Source organism: Schistocerca americana, chromosome 8 (genome assembly GCF_021461395.2).
Source record: "Schistocerca americana isolate TAMUIC-IGC-003095 chromosome 8, iqSchAmer2.1, whole genome shotgun sequence".
NCBI classification, from domain to species: domain Eukaryota; kingdom Metazoa; phylum Arthropoda; class Insecta; order Orthoptera; family Acrididae; genus Schistocerca; species Schistocerca americana.
In genome coordinates, this window is record NC_060126.1 from 239486122 (window position 1) to 239509549 (window position 23428).

At 43.4% G+C, this 23428-nt stretch overlaps 1 protein-coding gene across 2 annotated transcripts in view; it reads right to left on the reverse strand.

Annotated features, from left to right (window-relative positions):
• Positions 1–23428, reverse strand: part of LOC124544927 (glycine-rich cell wall structural protein 2-like) — a 65266-nt gene that overhangs the window by 31305 nt on the left and 10533 nt on the right. For both annotated transcript variants that reach the window (XM_047123673.1, XM_047123672.1), the window contains exon 2: positions 12345–12492. In XM_047123673.1, coding sequence (XP_046979629.1) covers positions 12345–12492 — 148 coding nt within the window. The remainder of the gene's footprint in view (positions 1–12344; positions 12493–23428) is intronic.

Sequence of the window (23428 nt, forward strand, 5' to 3'; positions counted from 1 at the left end):
TAGGTAAGTAATAACCCACTCCATCTTTCCACAACAACTTATGACATAAAGCAATGAACACACCCAGACACGAACAGCCACCGCAGTACCATAATAAACAGCTTTAACAAAGTAACAATTAGTACACACACGCACACACACACACACACACACACACACACACACACACACAGAGAGAGAGAGAGAGAGAGAGAGAGAGAGAGAGAGAGAGACGGATACATAGAGACACACGTCACACGTATATGGACACATAAACCATTGCCACAGCCATAAAAACAAAACAAAAAAAAAGACGATGGAATTTTTTGCGATCATTACAAAGTACACGAGGTGCATGTGGATATTTAAAAAATGCAAGCGAGAAAATATTGTGTGTTAGAGCAGTGCAGTGTGCTACAAATCGAACACCTCTGTATAGGAGCATCTATTGAAATGAGGTAGGAGCCAAAAAACGTGAGTAATAAAGTGAAGAAGTAATTTTAAATATGGGGACTGTTTATGATCCTGCTAAACCGGTTTGTGAAAAATCCAGAATTGTTGCAATGACCACTGAAAATGATTTGTCAAATAACGCGAAACGGATATGGTCTAAATGAGATTTTTTACAGTAGCAGAAGACGGAATAACTCTCATATTCCATTTGATGTATTTTGTGTATTTGCCTTTCGTCTGGCATGTGGGTTGCATGTTGCATAGCGAAATGCCGAACATGTTAGAATAGCGAGCAGTTAGCTACGCTGATTTCGAGTATTCATACGAGGTAGCGAAGTATTGCAATCCGATTATGTTAGACGAGATTTCTACCTGATTGGAGTCGTGTGTGTAGCCTTTCATGACGTATTATGTTACCCTTTTTTGACTTACTGCTGAGCACGATGTGAGACTGCTGGTTCCATATTATACGCCAATTCTGGCGAGTATTTGGAATATTTCCCAGAAGAAACACCTCGTATTATTCTTCACGTACCCGTACGTTATCTTATTTGGTGAAGTGCTGCAGAGTGCTTCATACGAAAAACAGCGTGAGGGACGTTGAGTTCAAGTCTTTTAGGAGCTTTGTCTGGTGTTACATAAAACTGACGTGGAACACCTTGAGAACTGATGTATGAGTGAGATACCTTATTGTGTACGCGAATTATACCAATTATTCACGCTAGAGGCGACTAGCAACCAATTAGTGAGACGCTGAAACAGCTTGTTTTAAGAACGGCAGTACAAACTGGACGAGTAAGAGTTATCGATCTAGCCTTGCAAGAACTACTGGAAATCCCATTCCCGTGAGGCTGTTGCATCCTGGCTTGTTCTATGTAGCTAGTAGATCTGCAGCTACAATCATTCTCGTGGAATGCACTCACATTTCACCACAGAAGATTGTATTACAACGTTTGTGCCGACCAACTGACAAGGGGAAGGCAACGACGTTTGGAACGCCGTTTTACTGCAAACATCGTACACTCGTAGTACTCCGTGAGGACAACAAAATGTGTAAGCAGTAGCGCGTACTTCTCAAGCGTTACAGAGAAAATCGCAAGATAATTTCGGTCGTCAAATATATATCTGTGCGTGCCCATGAAGCGGCTATAGTCGATTGGTGGCATCGCGGTAGCTTAGCGTGTTCGGTCAGAGCGTTAGCTTTCCTTTCTAATAAAAGAACTGAGCGATCTGACCATCGAACAAACTGAACGGGTATCATCGGACGTACACCCTGAACACATTCAACGAATAATATAGAACAATTTTTTAAATGGTGGTTGGCGTTCAAGCCGCTGGATCGCTGGATCGAGTTCCGTTCGCCAGTTTTTTCTTTTTATTTTAAGCACAGTCATTTTCTGTGTTATTTATATTACAATTGATATAATGGAGAAAATACGTGTAATCGGACGAACTCTTATAAATTTACAATGTTGTTTGGCAATCTACTAATTTTTATTATCACAAATAATGTAATATTCATAACCATCGACTAGTAAACGGCCAAACGCATGAAGTGATACTGAAAATGTATGCTTGTCCGTGATTTGAGAAATCCCTTATACCTGGAAGGAGCCCGAAACGACTTGTTACCTCCAAGATTTGACCGGCACAGACGGCTTTCGAAAGATGTACAATTAATCATCGCTTTCGACTTTACGAGTAGAAGTTGCAGGATGGTATTTTTCGTAAAAAAACAGGGAAAACATGAAGTTAAACGGCACCAGCTGCATTGAATAAATGCTATGTTTCCGCAGACGCAAGGTGTTTTGACGTTTTCCGTGAAAAAACAAACCCCGTCAACATTTTCAAAAACCTCTCATTCAGACGATAGTTTGGAAGCAAACCATGCATAACGCAGTATTTCCTTAAAAATCGGCGCTGATAACTGGTTATGCAGTATCGAGTGTATTTTAACAGCGTCTTCCAAGAAGCAATTTGTCGTTCTCTTTCGATTAAATACGAACAGTTTTGAAGACACGGACAAGCATACATTTTCAGTATCAGTTTATGCGTTTGGTCGTTTACTAGTCGATAGTTATGAATATTATATTATTTGTGGTAATAAAAATTAGTAGACTGCCAAATAACATTGTAAATTTAATAAAAGTCCATCCGATTACACGTATTTTTCCCATTATATCAATTGTAATATAAATAGTAAAGAAAATGACTGTGTTGAAAAAAAAAAGCCTGATGAACGGAACTCGATCAAGCGATCTAGGGGCTTGAACGCAACCACTTTTTTTCTTTAAACTATTGTTCGATATTGTTCGCTGAATTTGTACAGGGCGTTCGTTGAATCTGCTCGGGGCGGACGTCGTAAGACATACGTTTAAGTTCGCTGTTGATCGATTAACTCAGTTTTTTTTATTACAGAGGGCTGCTAATCCTCTGACCTTAGCCGGCCGAAGTGGCCGTGCGGTTAAAGGCGCTGCAGTCTGGAACCGCAAGACCGCTACGGTCGCAGGTTCGAGTCCTGCCTCGGGCATGGATGTTTGTGATGTCCTTAGGTTAGTTAGGTTTAACTAGTTCTAAGTTCTAGGGGACTAATGACCTCAGCAGTTGAGTCCCATAGTGCTCAGAGCCATTTAAACCATTTTTTAACGCTCTGACCGAACACACTGAGCTACCGTGCCGGCACCACTCGGCTGCAGCCGCTTTTGGTTAAAATGGCCACGCACAGATATATATTTGACGACCGAAATTATCTTGCGATTTTGTTAGTAACGCTTGAGAAGTAGGCGCTAGTGCTTACACATTTTGTTGTCCTCATGGAGTACTACGAGTGTACGAAGTTTACAGTAAATCCGCGGTCCAAACGTCGTGGCCTCCCCATGTGAGACTTGTTTTTCTATTTAATACGAAGACGTTCGGTGGAATTTTGTTGAGCATTGGCTACAGCGTATTGATTTGTACATCATGTTGCAAATTCAGATATTGTCCCATATACGCTCAACAGTTCCTTCTTTTCCGCTACAACATTCGATTATCAATGACACTAGATATTTAACACCATCGATTCAGCATTTCCTGGGGCGAACAGCCTGAACTGTTGGTAACATTTATTACAAAGGTTGTTCGTTTAAAAAGCATATCCAGAAGCCTGATTGGAAACAATCTCTTCCTTTGAAGCTCAGTAACACTTTGTCATGTATGAGTATCATGTGTTAAATCATGCCCTTTAATGCAGATAACTACTAATACTTGTAGAGTGCCGTGTTGCGTTTATGTCGATGACGATGGAAGAAAAAGGTGCATGAAGCCCCTATTCTTTGGATGCGTTGACGACAACTATCAGTTGCTCATATTCTGTGGGATACTGCGGAGATGTTTGGGACTTAACCCTTAACACGTTGACATAATCTGTGCTGACGAAGAACTCGTTGACGGCATGTCCGCCCCTGACATTCGAACCGGCTACTTCGTGCAGAACGCAACAGAAGTGGGATGAGATAGCGAGCTCAGTTGTGGCGAAGGGTACGGAGACAATATTCAAGTAACTTCGCCGCTGCTTCGTATTTCCGCGTGTAATTACTAAGAAAAGAATCTGAAAGAGGGAATTCAGCTGCTTTAAAGGGATCATCTTGAAACAAGGGACCCCCTAATCTATACATATTATAAAAATGTATGTATGTTCCATATTTCCTCCTAAACCATTGGATCAATTTCAATCAAGCTTGGTATACCTATCACCTACTGACTGGAAGGAACCACCGTGGGGGTAAGAACCATCTACATCTCAAAGGGATGGGGGTGAAAAACTAGTGTAGCTCATGACGTGCAAATAGCCAGACTATATTCATCCAGTATTTGTGAATGAGAGCAATTAGAGAGCGGCAAAAAACTTTACACATAATATCAAACCTCTACGATAAAATTTCTCCTTGAGATTCTGACATAATGAGGAAAGGAAAAAAGCTTCTCGCTAGCTACATTTTCGCTGTCCATGCAATAAGGTGTTGCATCAGGCAAGACATTTTAACTTATTACTTCTCTAATACTAAATCTATTCGAAACAGATTTTGCAGACAGTATTCGAATATACCACTGGAAGTATTTGAAAAATTATATCATTCTACACTGTATCGTTAAGGAGATTCGACGTCATAAATACTGAGCTGCGTGAAAGCGGAATTGCTGGGCGACATTCGCTGGAGATACAGGTGAAATGTGTGAACAAATATGGTTGAAACATGTTAAAAATAGGTGAAATACATGTGGGATATGTGAACCTGGGCAAAGTTACGAGTAAAATGCTCCTCCTAGTACCCTGAATCGGTTTCAACAAATCTTTGTACATATAGTACAATCTGGAAAGAAATACTGTGGGGGTGAGAACCACCAACTTTTAGAAGGGGTTAAGAAGAGAGAGGGAAGGAGGAGGAGAAAAAGATAGTGTGAAGAGGAGACGGAAAAAGAGAAAGAGAAGGAGGAAACGGACAGAGAAAAGGAAGATAAGGAGATGAACAGTGAGAAGGGGGAGAAGATGGAATGAGAGGGGGCAGAGGACGAGATGGTCAGATGAGGGAGGAGGAGAAGGAGGAGGAGATAGACAGAGAAACAGGGAGGTAGATATGGACAAAAAGAGAGGAAGGAGTTGGTGGACAGCGAAGGGAGAGGAGAAGAACGAGAGAAAGTGAGGAGGTGGAGGAGACTGACAAGAGAGAAAGAGGAGGAGGAGTTTGATTTAAACAGGAGGAGCAGATGAATGTAGTGTAGGAGAGGAGGAGATGGACATAGAGATGGAGATGGGGGAAGAGTTAATGAAGAGACAGGAGGCAGGAGGGGACTGACGGGAATAAGGCCAGAGAGAGGGTGAGGAGGTGACAAAAAGAGTGAGTGGGGGAAGAGACAAAAAGAGAGAGAGGGAGGAGGAGATGGACATAGAGGGGGAGAAGGAGATGAACTTAGGAGAGACAAGGAGATGAATTTACAGTGGGAAGAGGAGGTGGGCAGACAGATGGAGAAGGAGCTGAGGAGGTTACTGGCAGAGATAGAAAGAGAGAGAGAGAGAGAGAGGGAGGAAGGAGCCAATGGACAGAAAGACAGGGGAAGAGTCAATAGACAGGGGTGGAGCATGTGTATAAACGCATGTATGGAAATAAATTAGGGGCCAAAAGACATGAGTAATAAAGGGGGAGGAGCAGAGAGAGGGGCAGGAAGAGATAGAGAGTGGGAGGTGGAGGAGGTGAACAGAGAGAGTGGGAGGAGAAGATTGAGAGGGGGGAGGAGTAGATGGGCAGATAAATGAAGAAGCAGAAAATGGACTGACAGAAGATTGGAATAAATACATACCGGGCAACACTGGTTACATAGCTAATACATATATGAGACATCAGTGTCAATGGACGAATGAAATAAATAACTTAAGACCTTCACCTACGACCGCCATATGATGCTCCATATTCTCAAATTTTATGACTGTTCTTAAATTCATGTTTTAACGCAACGAGATGAGGGCTTCAGGCCTTTCTTGCAATGTGTAAGGAAGACTAGTCATGGTGGGGCATCCTCTTTCTTGTTTTAATTTTTGAAGTGCGTGATCAAGTGTGGCATCTACCAAGCAGACGTTTTCAAATGAACTGAGTCTGCTTGCAATCAAATTATGTAGTCAAGACAGACCCACGAATCTGCTGTATATGTTTCAGCCATGCTCCGACCCCAATCTATATTTCTTGTTCGAGAAGAAATATTGTTTACGAAAGGTGATGTTAAAGACTGCAAAGCTGGTGTGCTATCCACAATCCCTCCTCCCATAGTGACTTCCATGTAAACCGAACATAAAATTGCTACACCAAGAAGAAATGCAGATGAGAAACGGGTATTCAGTGGACAAATATATTACACCAGAAATGACATGAGATTACATTTTCACGCAGTTTGGGTCAATAGATTCTGAGAAATCAGTACCCAGAACAACCACCTCTGGCCGTAATAACGGCCTCGATACGCCTGGGCATTGAATCAAAGAGAGCTTCGATGGCGTGTACAGATACAGCTGCCCATGCAGCTTCAACACGATACCATTCATCAAGAGTAGTGACTGGCGTATTGTGACCAGCCAGTTGCTCGCCCACCATTGACCAGACGTTTTCAATTGGTGAGAGATCTGGAGAATGTGCTGGCCAGGGCAGCAGTCGAACATTTTCTCTATCCAGAAAGGCCCGTACAGGACCTGCAACATGCGGTCGTGCATTATCCTGCTGAAATGTAGGGTTTCGCAGGGATCGAATGAAGGGTAGAGCCACGGGTCGTAACACATCCGAAATGTAACGTCCACTGTTCAAAGTGCCGTCAATGCGAACAAGAGATGACCTAGACGTGTAACCAATGGCACCCCATACCATCGCGCCATGTGATACGCCAGTATGGCGATGACGAATACACGCTTCCAATCTGCGTTCACCGCGATGTCGCCAAGTACGGATGCGACCATCATGATGCTGTAAACAGAACCTGGATTCATCCGAGAAAATGACGTTTTGCCATTCGTGCACCCAGGTTCGTCGTTGAGTACACCATCGCAGGCGCACCTGTCTGTGATGCAGCGTCAAGGGTAACCGCAGCCATGGTCTCCGAGCTGATAGTCCATGCTGCTGCAAACGTCGTCTAACTGTTTGTGGAGATGGTTGTTTTGCAAACGCCCTCATCTGTCGACTCAGGGATCGAGACGTGGCTGCACGATCTGTTACAGCCATTCGGATAAGATGACTGTCATCTCGACTGCTAGTGATACGAGGCCGTTGGGATCCAGCACGGCATTCCGTATTACCCTCCTGAACCCACCGATTCCATATTCTGCTAACAGTCATTGGATCTCGACCAACGCGAGCAGTAATGTGACGATACGATAAACCGCAATCGCGATAGGCTATAATTCGACCTTTATCAAAGTCGGAAACGTAATTGTACGTATGCCTCCTTCTTACATGAGGCATCACAACAGCGTTCCACCAGGCAACGCCGGTCAATTGGTGTTTGTGTATGAGAAATCGATTGGAAACTTTTGTCATGTCAGCACGTTATAGGTGTCGCCACCGGCGCCAACCTTGTGTGAATGCTCTGAAAAGCTAATCATTTGCACATCACAGCATCTTCTTCCTGTCGGTGAAATTTCGCGTCTGTAGCACGTCATCTTCGTGTTGTAGCAATTTTAATGGCCAGTAGTGTACATGTGTTCCTGTCACTCCCAGTGCTTTCCAACATGTATGTCTCCATTGCTCACAATGTAACCCTCTCTTCGCCAGCAGTTTATTCGTTAGAAGTCCATGTCTCACTTGCAATAGGCTAAAGTGGGAATACACAGCAACTGTAAATTAACAAGTTCAGTCTGAATGAAACAATCCTTTATCGGCACGTGGCAGGGCTTGAATGGAGCTTCGCTGTGGGGCTCCGTTTGATATTGGGATGTGACAGTGGCCCGATGTTGGACTGCATGGGAAAGTGAGGGCAGGCACACACGTCGTCAAGGTTACGCTCAACCTCGTCTGACCTCCACAAGGGAGGATCGCTGCTATGTGCATGAAGCTCATCGTAACCCCTCTATATCTTCGCCTGCTATCCGCGAACAAGTGAAGTAATCCTGCCGTTGGTTGCAGAACAGCAGCAGCTGGAGTCTGGAATTATCGTCGCATGCGTAGCTCCCGTTAGCACATTAACACAAACTGTTGCGCTTGGAGCGGTCATCATGGACTACTGATGAATGGGTCGCATTGTCTTCAGTGATGAATGGTGGCTCTGCTATACGCCGTATCACCATCGTAGACGAGTGTGGCAGGTATCTGTGGAGAGATCCTGTTGTTGCAATATTTGGGAGAGGCACAGCGGTGTTACTCCTGGCGTCATAGTGTAGGGAGCAGTCGCGTATGATTTCAGGACACGGTTGGTAATGATGGGGAGACCTCTGATGGCCCAATGGTATGTCTCGGGCATCCTCCGTCCTCATGTGGTACCTCCTACGCCAAAGTATCGTGGCGTCACTTTTCAACAGGACAACGGTCTTTCACGCATGGTACGTGCCTCTGTCAACAGTATGCTTTATGGTGAAGTACAGCCACAGGCAGAAAATCCTCAGATATGTCTCCAATACAACTTGTGTGTTGCCAGTTCGGACGTTAACTCCATAGCAACGTCAGTACCGAGTATAACATGGATCAGTTGGAACAGTTGTGGCCAGCCTGCTTCAGGAGAGGATGCAACAGCTTCAGGACACGCTTCCCAACCGCGTCAGTGCATCCATCCAGACCAGAGTGGGTACAACGTCTTACTGATAAGTGCGCTCATACCTCCAAGTTCTTTGTATAATTTGGCTTGATTATGAAATCGCTGAAATTACATCGCTCACCTCTCTAGACGTGAAGTTTCATTTCGTTTCCTCCTCCGCTTCTGTGTGCTTTGTTTTTTTTTTGTCAGGGAGTGTTTTACCCGACTTCTCTTTGAATACCGAATTTCTGTCTTTTCCGATGAACATTAACGAAAGCTGTAGCTCTGATAAATATGCTTGTCAGTATGCTGACACTGTCTGACCCGATGACATCTTTTTCAAATTCAGTCAGAAGAGATTTTGTTGGAACCCAGTCAAAAACTTTCTCAAAATCTATGAGTTCCAGGCGCATTGGTAATTCATACTTATTGCTCCATCCTGTAATTTGTTTCCGGACATACAAATACTGTATGTTGGTATATCTACTCCAAAAGAAAGTGAGTTCCTTTCCTTGAGTAAATGCAAAGTTTTCGCTATAATTTCTATACTAATATAGCTACTAATACTGACTGGAGCCTAATAAATATGCAATTTTTTTCTAATTTTCGTTGTTTCGTGTTTTCATCCATACTGCGAAGTAGAAAAATTACAGCATTGCAGCAGTGATAGGGAAGTTTCCTCCTCCACCATGACTCGATAGATAATGTTGTCAGTTATTTTGTGTTACTGTTCAGCCAACTTCAATCATTTTCAGTGAAACACCATTCTCTCTAGGCGACTTACTTTCATTCAAACACCGAATGGCCTTGCATAACTCACCTGGCATTACTGTCACAATGTTTGTACTTCCATATTACTGTTTGTCTTTCTGACTCATTCTTGAACTACACAATCGTTTGAAGAACTCTTCACATGCTTGAACCATTTTCTCTCTGCTATTAATTATTGATCTATCTGCCGTCGTAACTGATGGACTTGAGATGCCTACCCAACATAAGTTTCTGCTCTCCGTTTTCATAATTCAAGTGTTGTTATCTCTTCTGTAATAAAACTTTATTTGTATCATACAGCACACTATCTAAGACATTATCGGATGGTTTTGTTTCAGTGACGGAACATACACTGGTGCAAATGCTGTTGTTACACTAACTTTCCAGTACAATCAGTATCAATATGACGCAATGTACACAATGTTCTGGAGTACAAATAAGGATGTGATTCGAGGTCGATTAAACAGGGAGAGAAAAAATATCATGTGTGTTCTGACAAAAAATACTGCGATAGAGTCAGATCCGTGGGAAAGTGCACCACGAAAAACTATTCCCACTGAGATGCAAAACTATGAGACAGGTAAAATACCTTCAGACTTCGATAAAAACGTAGTAATTACTGTAGACTAAAGGTAGATGCTGATCCTCAGTTTAATAAATCACGGTTTCAAAGTACTAACGCGTATTATTTATAAAGGAGTGGAAAGACTGTCAAAAGCCGACCTTAATGATGGTCTGTTTAGGTTACGGAGAAATGTAGGAAGTCAGAAGGAAATTCTAATCCCACGACTCATAAGGAGTAAGGAAGAAAGCAAACCTGTATTTATTGAGTTTGTAGGTTTAGAGAAAGATTTTGACATTGTCGACCGGAATAAAGTCGTTCGAATTCTGAAGGTAGCCGGGTAAAACACAGTGAGCGAAAGGAAAAGCTTTGATTTTGCAGATAACATTGCAATTCTACCAGAGACGGTAAAGGACTTAGAAGTGCAGTTGCTCGGAATGGATAGTCTCTTGAAATGAAGCTATGAGTATCAACAAAAATTAAACCAGCGTGATGGCTAATAGATTTATATTAGGAAACTAGCTTAGCGCCGCTGTCTCACTCGCGTTGAGGGATGATCCGCACAGATTTTGTTTTGTTTTGTTTTTCTTTGATAGAATTTTTATGCCGTTCACATATTGCAACACCTTCTAAACACTTCACGCTAATTAAAGTTATAGAAGCGTGGTCTTTTCCGAATGTACTTCCGACCTAAAAGCGATTCTGGTAGTTGGAGTCCAGGCTTTCTCTTAATCATGCATTTTGTGTTCTTGTGCTGACATTTCCACAGAAACTTTCGTCCCCTAACTCAAATTTATTTATATCTAACCGAGAAATGAAATACCAATTTTCGTAGTTTTAGCTTTAATTTTTTTCTAATATAACGAAATATAGATTTAGTTTTAAAAATGCTTTCACAGTGTAATATTTTCGTAAAACGTTTCAGCCCTATTTCACTCCCTTGGGGGCTGAATTTCCAAAAACAGTGAAATACATATTTTTTATTTCCATAGTTTTAGCAATAAAAATGCTTTTATAATGAAATATTTCATAAAACACTTTATTACCTGTCTCATCCCCTTGTGGACTGAATTTTCAAAAACACTGAAACACGCAATTTTTTTCATGTAACCCAGAAGTCAAATACTTGAATAGTTCTTTAATAATGATTTATTGTCAAAAATATTTTCACTATTTCACTACCATGGGGGTTAAATTTGCAAAAATGCTGAAATACGTTTTTTTTTTTAAATTTCTGGTCTACAAACCAAATACCAATTTCCGCAATCTAGCTTCAAAATTGCTTAGGGACATATTTTCCAAAAACTTTCATCCCCTTCTTTTATTCTCTTAGGGATGGAATGTCGAAGAATCCCTTCTTAAGAGACGCCTTGAATATATGATCAAGATCTTCTGCAAATGTCAGGTTTCTAGCCTTAGTGGTTTTAGCAGAGCGATGATGAATCAGTAAGCCATTCAATCAGTCGGGACATTGCCTTTTATACATAGAGACGACCACACAACAGTAGATGAGTTGTGCCATTTGGGTAGCAAAGTAACAGTCGACGGCCAAATTACAGAGTATATGAAATGCAAATTGGCAACAGCAAGAAAAACGTTTCCGAAGTAGAAGAGTTAGTTAAATTTAAGAGTTAGGAAGTCTTTCCTGAAGGTACTTGTGTGGAGTGTAGCCTTGTATGGAAGTGAGAGTGGGCGATAAACAGTTAAGAGAAAGAGATAATAGAATCTTTTGAAATGCGATGCTACAGAATAACGCAGAAGACTGCATGTGTTTATCGGCTGTATGATAATGAGATACTGAGTCGAATTAGGCAAAAAGTTAATTTATCCACAACTTGAGTAAAAGAGAGGATCGATTGATAGGGTACATCCTAAGTCTCGAAGAAATGGTGGGTTTGCTAACGCAGGGAAGTGTGTGTGTGCGTGTGTGTGTGTGTGTGTGTGTGTGTGTGGGACAGGGAAGTGTGTGTGTGTGGGACAGGGAAGTGTGTGTGTGTGTGTGGGGGGGGGGGGGGAGAGAGAGAGAGAGAGAGAGAGAGAGAGGGACGGGTGGGAGAAGGGGGAGGGATTATAGAGGGAGACTAAGGCTTGACCACAGTGGACAGATTGGAATGGATGTAGATTGCAGTAGTTATTCAGAGTTGAAAGAGGTTTGCACAGGACAGAGTAGCATAGAGAACTGCATCAAACCAATCTACGAACTGAAGACCACAATAATATAGGGTTACTGCAGACATGTGTCAGAAAGCGATGACGATGGAAAGGGTTCTGTTGCGTAAGCAGAGCAGCTACGGTCAGCAAAGGCCCACTGGAGCCTCTTATGACGTGTACTCACATCTGCTGCTGGCTTCCGTCTCCAGGTCGCTCTTCTCCTTGACGTCATCGGAGCCGGCTGCGTTGTTGACGCTCCTCTCCGTACCTACAGTGGTCGCCGTCGTCGCGACTCCCAGCACAGCTGCCAGCACCGCTAGCGCGGTCAGCGCCTGGGAAAGCGAACAGGGAAAGCTGCTGTTTATCCTTCTCTGTCTATCTCCACTTCTTCAACAAAAGAGCTCATATTGCTGTTACACTAAGCAAGAAGTTTTTGAGAGTGAATCTGGAGTACACCATTGCATGGAAATGAAATGTAATAAAGACTCAGACGAAGAAACTGAATGTATTTTAACGGTGGTTCTATCAAAGAACGTTAAAAATTGTGTGTGTGGGTAAAACGCAAGAGGAAGAAATACTGAAAGGGTGAGTTGCTGAACGAAAGAGTAGATTAGTGGGACATCTGCTATGGCATCCAGGAATGGTTACGTTGTAAGTGGAAGAAGCAGCCGCTGGGGATAAGTATTGGGAGCAGACAGGGACTGGGATATGTATAACACATTACAGAAGATGTTCGGTCTAGTAGTTATGTAGTGATGAAGCGTATGGTAGAAGGTGGAAAACATCAACAAGATGGATAAATAAAACCAGCGCAGATACTGACGAGCTATAAAGCGTAAGTATCTATCTCCACAGGGAGGGTATGGTGAGGGGGCTGGACCTATGTCTGTCCTAGTAGCCACGACTCCGTGTGATGACGTGTTGTCCAAAGCAAAAAGGGAGGAGGGCTGGGATCTAAAGCCTTCTTGACAGCTGTTTCGTTACAGACATGAGTCTGTCTCATTTGGAAAAATATGAAAGGGGGAATCGACCACAGCTTTGTTAAAAGGAATCACTACGTAATTCGTCTGTCATGATTTAGGAAAAGCTAGATACGACTTGTCGGCCGGATGTTTGATCCCCTCGCATCTCAAACGCAAAGCCAGGTAGTCAATCACTGCGTCGCCTTGCTCCGCGTAGTCTTCGGGAGTAGTCGAGGAGGGTGTTGTTAGCTTAATGATATAAACTGCCAGGACAAAAATATCAATGGTGTCTGCAGATGTGACCACTGCAGATAGACCACTAAGAAGTCTTTCCGTGGAGCTCGTAAACCTTCAGCTAGGCCACTGCCGTAGTTCGGTGTGAGAAACTTAGGTGAACCATATGGTGACGAAACGTTTCAATCACATACAAAAAAACATCGACCGATCGAAGAGAGCGCCGTGGTGCAAGATATCAAAACAATATTGGCGACAAGTAATAGTACGCAGTCCTATAATTCGCTGTGTAATTAACATTTGTGATTTTTCTTACTTCTGCTTTCTTTAGTGCAACAACGTGATTTCTTTTTATGGGCAGTCGATAACACTGGGGAAAAAAGAGTAAAATAAGATTTTGCTCCCAAATATTTTTCAAAACAACGCTTAATAATCTGCAATTCTGACTAGTGCAGCTTTATTTACATTATCTTAACTACACTGAAAGTACGTTGTGTCAGCGTACTTTGGCCATATATTTACCACATGTAACGGAAATTTTTTGTAACGTTCAGTGGAAACTTTAATTACCGATATATAACAGTACTTCGTTTTTCGGAAGTTACGAAGTATCGTCATAAAAAGTGGTCGTTCCGTTCCTTTTTTTTTTAAATAAGATTAGCTCTATGTTGTCAAGTGCTGACTGGAATACATTCTTAGAAAATCTAAAGACAGCAGAGATAAAATACAGAAAGCGAAAGCTTGTCTGCAGTAGAGTCGAAGGGCAGGAATCGAAGGCTGTAGTTGAGAAGGGGGCGAGACAGCGTTGTAGCCTATTCCTAATGTTATTCTATATGTACACTGTTTTCTACATAGTTCCGCGTAGTCAGCGCGTACACAACTTTCCCACTAGAGCGCGCCCCGCTAAGCACAACAGCGCGGCCGCAGCGCTTGTCCGTCTCCGCACTACGAGATGGCGCTGTCTTAGAGACGCACCAAATTCTGCTTCTGCCGATCGGCGTATTAATATGTAACGCAGCCAATGAGATTGCTGCTAACGCTTTTCTCCTCGCGGATCACACCGCGCAGTGATACATGAACGCGCGAGGTATTATAACGAGTGTACAGACCTGCGATTAGTCAGTCTGCATTAGTCTGTAGTCAAGTTTCAGTCTGCGCCTAATAAGATTATCATATTCCTGTACATACTATACATAGCCATGAAGAGAAATGTATAGACACTTTGTCAAGTATCAGAGATATGTGAGAATAAGATTAACGTACCAACACCAAAGGAACTTCAGATTGTCAATTGTAAATAGCATCCAGTATCAAGTTAAGTAAGATTTATGATTTTTATTATTTTAATAAATGTGTGTGAAAGTTAATCAAGTTCTGTTTGAAGTTGGTCACCGTCAATCTGCTACTCTAAGCGTGCAAGTGGCATTTCTATCGTCTGACTTAACGGCAGAAGATAAACACGCCACGATAAGATCACGAGACATATTGCTGACACTCGCCTACTTCGTTAGAGCGACAAGTCAAATAATCTGATGGTGTGTGTACCGAAGGTCTTACAGTACGCACACCACATACACTGAGCAAACTGTAAAGGAAATGAAGCAGACATTTACAATACGAATCAAAGTTCAGGGAGAAGAAATATAAACATTGAGGTTTGCCAATGATAGAGACGCTAATGGGTTTGGAAGATCAGTTGAACGAAATGGATAGTGTCTTGAAAAGGGGTGTCTTATAAGATGAATACACGTATTATGGAATGTAGTGGAATTAAATTAAATTATGCTGAGGGAATCAGGCTACGAAATGAGACCTTGGAGGAAATGTACGAGTTTCCATATCTGGACAGAAAATGCTATATCTGCACATTTAGCAAATATATTAAAAGTATATGAAATATTTATTTAATTACAGCCTTTCAGTCTGCCAGTATGTTAGCTTTTCATGTGGTGTTAATGAGAAATTTGGGAGGATTATTCCCAGGTTTGCGAATTTCATCTGCGCCTTTATTAAAAATATATGTTTGTGGAAATAATATAAACGTTATGAATAAATATTGCGACCTCTGAGTGACAGAAACTATCAATTCTTGTGTTGTATTACGCGATACACAAGCACAAATTTGGGAGACGGTCAGACGAGAATCCGAATTCAATCCCTGCCGTTCGAGGACAATGCTTCCTCAATTGAGCTACCATAGTACCCCTCAAGGACCCATTCAAAATTTCAAGTTGCTTAAGTTGCTACTGTCTCCTCTCCATTCCTTGCAGATTTCACAGGATCCGTTTCGCAGTTGTGTGGGATCAGCATCCACGAAAGAAGACTACAGCATGGATGGAGAATTTACCGAAGCCACCAGTCGAGGTGTTGCAGCAGTTAATTCACTATACTCCTATATACATCCCCGCTCTCTCATATCGATTGAACGCTCAGAGATTTCTTTAGGCCATTTCACGCGGATACCAGAATGATTTCTTAAAGAGACCATGACCACGTCCTTCAGCGAACTATTTCTCCATCCTTAATGACCTCGAAAATGACAGAACGTTAGACTCCAACCATGTTTCGTCGTAGCCTCATGGCTGTGGCTAGCTTCGAAATCTTTTCACCTTCGTGGAGTATACGATTCGTTCTACGAGATATTTCGAGAGAACACCGTACTATATCACAACGACGCCAGGTGTCTCGGTTGTTCTCCGCAAACCGTGATCCTCATTTTCCTTCGAAGATATCATGTCTTCATCCACATCTATAGTCAGAAAACCACTGTGGAGTGCACGTTAGAAGGTACCTCCCACTGTACCACATATTTTGTTTTCTTCCCATTCACTTGCTTACGGAGCTCGGGAAGAATGACGGCTTAAATGACTCTGTGAGCGCTGCGATTAATCTAACCACGTCTTCATGGTTCCTGTGTGAGCAATAACTAGGAATGTGTGATATTCCTCACGTAATATTAATTCGACCGCTCGGTTGGCCGTACCGTCTAACGCATGGCTTTCCGGCCGGGAAAGAGCGCCTGGTCCCCGGCACGAATCCGCCCGCCGGATTTGTGACGAGGTCCGGTGAACCGGCCAGTTTATGGTTGCTTTTTAGGCGGTTTTCCATCTGCCTCGGCGAATGCGGGCTGGTTCCCCTTATTCTGCCTCAGTTACACTATGTCGGCGATTGCTGCGCAAAAAAGTTCTCCACGTACGCGTACACCATAACCCTACCATAGGGGTTACACTCGTCTGGTGTGAGACGTTCCCTTGGGGGTCCACCGGGGGCCGAACCGCACAATAACCCTGGATTCGGTGTGGGGCGGCGGAGGGGTGGACTGTGGTAGTCGTCGTGGGGATGTGGACCACTGCGGCTGCGGCGGGGACGGAGCCTGTCCGTCGTTTCTAGGTCCCCGGTTAACATACAATACAATACAATATTAATTCACGAAGATTTGTAAGCAGGCTCTCGGAGGATGGTTAATGACAATCTTCAAGTCTCTCCCCCGAATCAAACAAACCTGTGCTCATTCGTGCTGATCTTCTTTGTATAAGTTCAGTATATCCTGTTTGGCCTATTTGGTATGGGTTTCACACACATGAAGTATACTCTAGAATAGGTCGCACGAGTGTCTTATTAGTAACCTCCTTTGTAGACTGGCTGCATTTTCTCTGTATCCTACTTACTTCACCTACGACTTCCAAAGCAATGCTGTAAGCATGTATACGTATGAATTCACTGATTCCAATTGCAATTCATTGACATTGTAGACATAAGATACTAAGTTCTTGAGTTTGTAAGGTGCACAGTTTTCGATTTATGAAGTTTTATGGTAAGATTCCAGTCTTTGTACCGCTCTGAAATCATATAAATATCTAACTGAATTCGTGTACAGCATTTTTTAGAAAAAACTCAGTCCGAACAGGCCTTGGAAGGCCCAACGGTACCGACCGGCCGCCGTACCATCAACAGCCCACAGGCGTCACTGGATGCGGATATGGATGGGTATGTGGTCAGCACACCGCTCTCCCGACCGTAAGTCAGTTTACGAGACTGGAGCCGCTACTTCTCAATCAAGTAGCTCCGCACTTTGCCCCACAAGGGCTGAGTGCACCCCGCTTGCCAACAGCGCTCGGCAGACCGGATGGTCTCCCATCCAAGTGCTAGCCCAGCCCGACAGCCCTTAACTTCGCTGATCTGACAGGAACCGGTGTTACCAGTGTGGCAAGGCCGTTGGCATATTTTTTAGACAGTGCTTCATTATCTGAATCATCTGCAAATCTGCAAAAAAATCCTGAGGTACAATTAATTTTGTCTACCAGGTCATTAAAATACGAACAGCAGAGGTCCTAACACACTTCTCTGGGACGCGCTTGAAGTTACTTCTACATCTGTCAATAACTCTCCGTTCTAGATAATTTGCTGCGTCCCACCTACCAAGAAGTCATCAATCCAGTCACAGATTTTGTTTGATACCCCATATGCTCGTAGTTTCTTTAAAAGACAGTGGTGTGGTACTGAGTGAAATACTTTTCGCTATTATATTTTTGAGAGTAGATGTAACTGAAGTGAGCACTATTGGGCGAGAGGCCCCTTGCGGGGCAGGTCCGGCTGCCTTGGCGCAGGTCTTATTACATTCGACGCTACAGTGGGCGACCAGCGCATCGGGTGGGGATGAAATGATGATGAATACAGCACAACACCCAGGCCCTGAGCGGGGAAAACCCCCGACCTAGCCGAGAATCGAAGCCGGGCCCGTAGGACGGCAATCCGTCACGCTGACCACTTTTTTTTTTTCGTTGTTGATCGTTGGGCTTGTTCGTTGCGGACGTTACATGACATCCGTTGAAGTTCGTTTGTTGATCCTTCCACTCAGTTTTTTATTACAGAGGCCAACCAACTCTCAGACCGAACACGTTGAGGTACTGTGCCGGCTGTAAAGAAGGTTTATAAACCTTACTAACCACTCAGCTATCGGGGCGGACAGTAGATGTAATAAAGGCGCAGGAATGACCAGATTTATATTAGATGCTCTGGCTTTCCAGTAAATCATAAACCTCTCACAGTCTAAAGCAAACGGTTTAGGATCGAAACAGAGTATTGTTCCATTATACCACTGTAACAGGAAATTAATCTGCGAACGCAGATGACATTTTTAAAGGGAATTCCGTTGTCTGTTTTTGGTCCAACTCCGTAACTGATGGGTCAGCGTATCTGACTGCTATACTAAGAACCCGGGTTCAATACCCAGCACTGCCAGGGGCTTTCGTTGGTAGGAGGACCGGGACGTGATTCCTCAGAACCCGGGTTCAACACCCGGGACTGCCAGGGGCTTTTCGTTGGCGGGAGGACTGGGACGTGACTCATTGTCGTGAGGCCAACTGAGGAGTTCCCTGAATGAGAAGCAGCGGCTCCAAGGTCGGGGCGCTGACAGCGGGTGGGAGAGCGGTGTGGTGTGCTGTGCGCACGTTTCTCCACGCCGCATCCAAATGGCGCCATTGTCGATGGTCTTCAAGGACTGGTCGCGCAGTTAGTTCAGGTCTCTTGTTTATACCACCTCCTTTATCTTGAGGTCAGCATTGCGCCGGGTTTGTGTGTACTGCGGCTACGACGTATGCCTATGCAGCAGTTCATTGTTCAGTACAGTAGCGTTATTTCGGTCTAATAACACGAACAACGAAATTAAACGAATATCTTTGTCGTGTTGATATCAGTCAAGAGTAGAGAACAATGAAAATAATCCCAATAGACATACTTCCAGAAACCAATGGCTTCACCGGTACGACGTTAGAAGATGTACAGTCATGCCAATGTTACAACACTTTTTAAGTTTATCTGCATCTGCATCGAAATACATACTACGCAAGCGACGGTACATTGTATGGCGGAGTGTACCTCGTACAACTACTAGTCACTCGCAAGTGGAGGGAAGTGAAAACGACTATCTATATGCTTCCATGTCAGACTTAATTTTTCTTATATTTTCTTCATCGTCGTTACGAGAAATGGATGATAGCGGCAGTATAATCTTTCTATAGTCAACCAATAATGTCGGATCTCTAAATTTCCTCAATAGTGCTTCGCGGAAAGAACGTCGTCCTCCAGCCCCGGGGATTCCCAATTGACTCCACGATATTTCCGTAGTACTTGGTACTGATCGAACCTACCGGTAACAACTCTAACAGCAAGCCTCTCAATTGATTCGATGTCTTCCTTTAATCCGACCTAGTGGCAATCCCAAACATTCAAGAATGAGTCGCACTACGGTTCTATACGCCGTCTCCTTTATAAATGAGCTACACTTTCTCAAAACTCCCCACAAAACGAGATAGAACATTCGCCTTCCCGACTGACGTGCTCATTTTATTTCATATCCCTTTGCAATGTTACGCCTGGATATTTAATCAATGCGAATGTCAGACAGCACCCGCTAATACTGCATTCGAACATTACGGGATTGTTTTCCTACTCATCTGCATTAGCTTAGATTTTATTTCATTTAAAATAAGCTGCCATACATAAAACCAAATAAAATACAAATTCTCTCTAGGTCGTCCTGTATCCAACTACAGTCACTCAACGACGATTCTTCACCGTACACTAAAATATCGTCCACAAACAGTCCCATACTGTTGCTGACCCTACGTCAGATTGCTTATGTACGTAGATAACAAGAGCGGTCCTGTCACACTTCGGTGGGGCACCGCTGATGACGATACCCCTGTCCCTAATGAACCATCACAAGTGAGTCGTAAATTACAAAGTGATAAAATGCCCTCGTTTGATTTTATCAGCATTCCGGATACCTAACTAGTGGTAACTACCTTTTCGACAACAAGTCTAACTGTCGTGTCTCACCAATACCGTACTCTACCTGATCCGTGTCTTAACCTGTTGAACTTTTTCTTTATTGGGAGATTTAAAATCTTTGGTGTATTCCAAAACTTTTCAGAGGGTCGGTGAACTCTGAGAACACATTGTGGAGTTTATATTTGTTGTTCTTCTGATGTGCTGTTCAATACAATAAGAGTTCTTCATACTCGGGAAGAACAGTCAGAGAGTTTTATCTCTTTCACCTCACCACAGGATCTGGAAGGAAAATTTACTCAAGTGAGGACTACGTAACATGAAGAGCGTTCTCAAACAGTGTCTGATAGTGCTAATGTAATAAGAAAAAACGGACAAGTATTTGCTCTCGTAAGGAATAAACCGGTTAAATCTGGGTGTTCTATGCTATCACAGAAAGGTAACATAGAATACCCTTGTAGTACAGAGCACAACATCGACCGTAAATGTGTTTATTGCCTCAGACAGGGATCATAATTAAAAGCTTCACTCCCTTCGGGGTCTTATGAACATTCTGTAGCCGGTAGGACACTGAATTTAAGGGGTACTCAAATAAGAACATATTTTACGTGACTCGATCAGTGTTCTGTTTTTGTCATACAAGGAAATGAGTTGTTCTATAACGCTGTTTTGAAGGCTATCCTGTTCAGTTTTCAGATAACGCCTTTTTTAACGAGCTACACCGTTGCCTCAAAGTGGCGCATTCTACAAGAACGTGACGCGTTATCAGCCTTAGGACGACGTCGTAAGCTGCCTCGATGCTCGCCACACGTGAGATTTGTCGGCTGAGATAGAAGTATTCGACGCATTGGAGTGAATGAATGAAGAAACAAGCAGAAAATATGAAGCCAACTGTGGACATAGTTTCTGCTGTCATTTGACCTGTAAGACAGGCTATATACTGTCTTTTGCTGCTATAATAATTCAAATATTTGGGCCTGGCATATGCCATTTACAGAAATTGGTTCTGTTCTCCGTAAATAGGGGCGGGTCGCCCATATGCTTCTGACGTCAACATGAAGACGGTACGGCAAGCGTTTGCATGGTATCCGACAGAATTAGCATACACGACGGTTAGAGTGTTGCAAATGCCATTATCAACAGCATACAAAGACTTGTGTAAGAAGTTGTGTGTATAGGCCAACGAGATGCAGGTGCTACAGGCGTCAAACTCGATGGACAAACTTCAGCGAAAACAGTTTGCAGTGGATGTGCTAGCCGAGACTGATGCAAACAATGACTTTCCGGAAATGATTTATTTGTGCAATGACTTAACTTTCCTTTGTATCCAGCAAACTGAATTGTCATAAAGTTCGTATACTGGGATTAGAGTGTCCTCAGGTTACACGTTGAGTGCAGTGTGTGTGGTGCAGAGTTAGGCACATATCAACAATCTATTCCAGCGAGAATAACATCAGCAGTGGTGTTTACGTGGACATGTTACAAGAGTTAGCGATGCCACAATTGGAACACTTGCAACAAGAAGATACGGCACCTCCCTGATGCCCGTAACTTTTGGATGAAAAGCTTTCTGTTAGGTGGATTGGACGAGGTGGCCCTGTTCAGTACACGATCGCCTGGCATCACACCACCACACTTATTCCTATGGTGTTTTGTAAAGTATTAAGTGTACCGATCAAGGTTACCGGCTTATAGGACTTGAATATACATATTCGCAATATACTTTAACATGCCACCGTGGAGAGAAATTGAGTGTTGCTAGCGGTGCACGCACTTACGTGTATGAATGAGGAATCAAAATTTATGGGTTACCTAGCCGTATGTTGAAAGCCAATAGTTATCGTCTGGTATAATTTTAAAGTTACTGGAGTCCTAAATTGGTAGTATAATTCGTGAACACTCTGTATAACTTCTGCATCCTTCTATGGATAGGGAAGTGACGGTCGCGAGGTTGTGTGCTACCCATATTTGCAACTATTGGCAGCTTTCGCCAGCCGGGGTGGCCGAGCGTTTGTAGGCGCTACAGTCTGGAACCGCGCGACCGCTACGGTCGCAGGTTCGAAGCCTGCCTCGGGCATGGATGTGTGTGATTTCCTTAGGTTAGTTAGGTTTAAGTAGTTCTAAGTTCTAGGCGACTGAAGACCTCACAAGTTAAGTCCCATAGTGCTCAGAGCCATTTGAACCATTTTGGCAGCTTTCGTTAGCCAGTCAGTGTCTTTGCGGTGGCGAACGCGTCGCTTAGTTGGCCAGTTTGTCTTGTCGATGGTGTGGTCCACTGCGATGTCGAATCTGGCGCCTGAGTTGAATTGGTTGTTGTGCCTCGAACTGCAGGCTCCATGCAGGAGAAGGCGCTAATGGTAACGTGTCGTTTCCCATGCACATTGATAAGGCTTGAAAGGCACTTGTGCTGCCGAGAATCAACAGACGAACTTCTTCCGTTGGGCCAGTATGTAACACAGAAAGACCGCATTCCGTGGATACGAAACGAGTACGACCTTACTCTATACGAAGTGGCGTAACAGTTAATTCAGCTTCATGACGAGAACGTCCTTATGTCTTCAGAAGTAACAAGTCGCTATTTCTACTGATGTGAGCGTCACACGACCTTCGGTGAGTGCCGATTACGTTCCATTGCTTTCACTCCGTGTGCAAAAGATATTCCGTGTACTGGTTAATGCGTGATATCCTGCCAGAAGACAAGTCGTTAACGATGTAGCAACGACTGAAACTGGACGCTTATAACGGGTGCAGGAAAATGTGTTACAGAAAGGAAAAGAGCACTTTGGTCTGGGTAAAAGGAGGGGAGGGCAGCACGTAGTCAATGACCTTGTGCAAGGAACGATTCCTTCACTTGCACGTACTGTTTTAGGTCAGTAGTGGTATTGGGGGAAGTGCCAACAAAACGGTTATTCACGTGGGCGTGTAGAATATATGAGACTGCCGGTATCCCATCAGACTTTGGGTAAACATCATGCACACAACTACCAAGATTGCACGAGCCGACAAGTGTGAGAATCATCACACATCAAGCATCCAAATTGCTGACAAGAATAATATGCAGAAGAATGGAAAAGAAAACTGAGGATCTATTGGGTGACGATCAGTTTAAGGAAGGTAAAGGCACCAGAGAGCCAATTCTGACGTTGCGGTTGATAATCGAATCAAGACTGAAGAAAAATGAAGACACGTCATAGGATTCGTTAACAAGGAAAAAACGTTCGTGAGTGTAAAATGGTGCAACATGTTCAAAAGCCTGAGAAAATAAGGGTAAGCTACTGGAAAA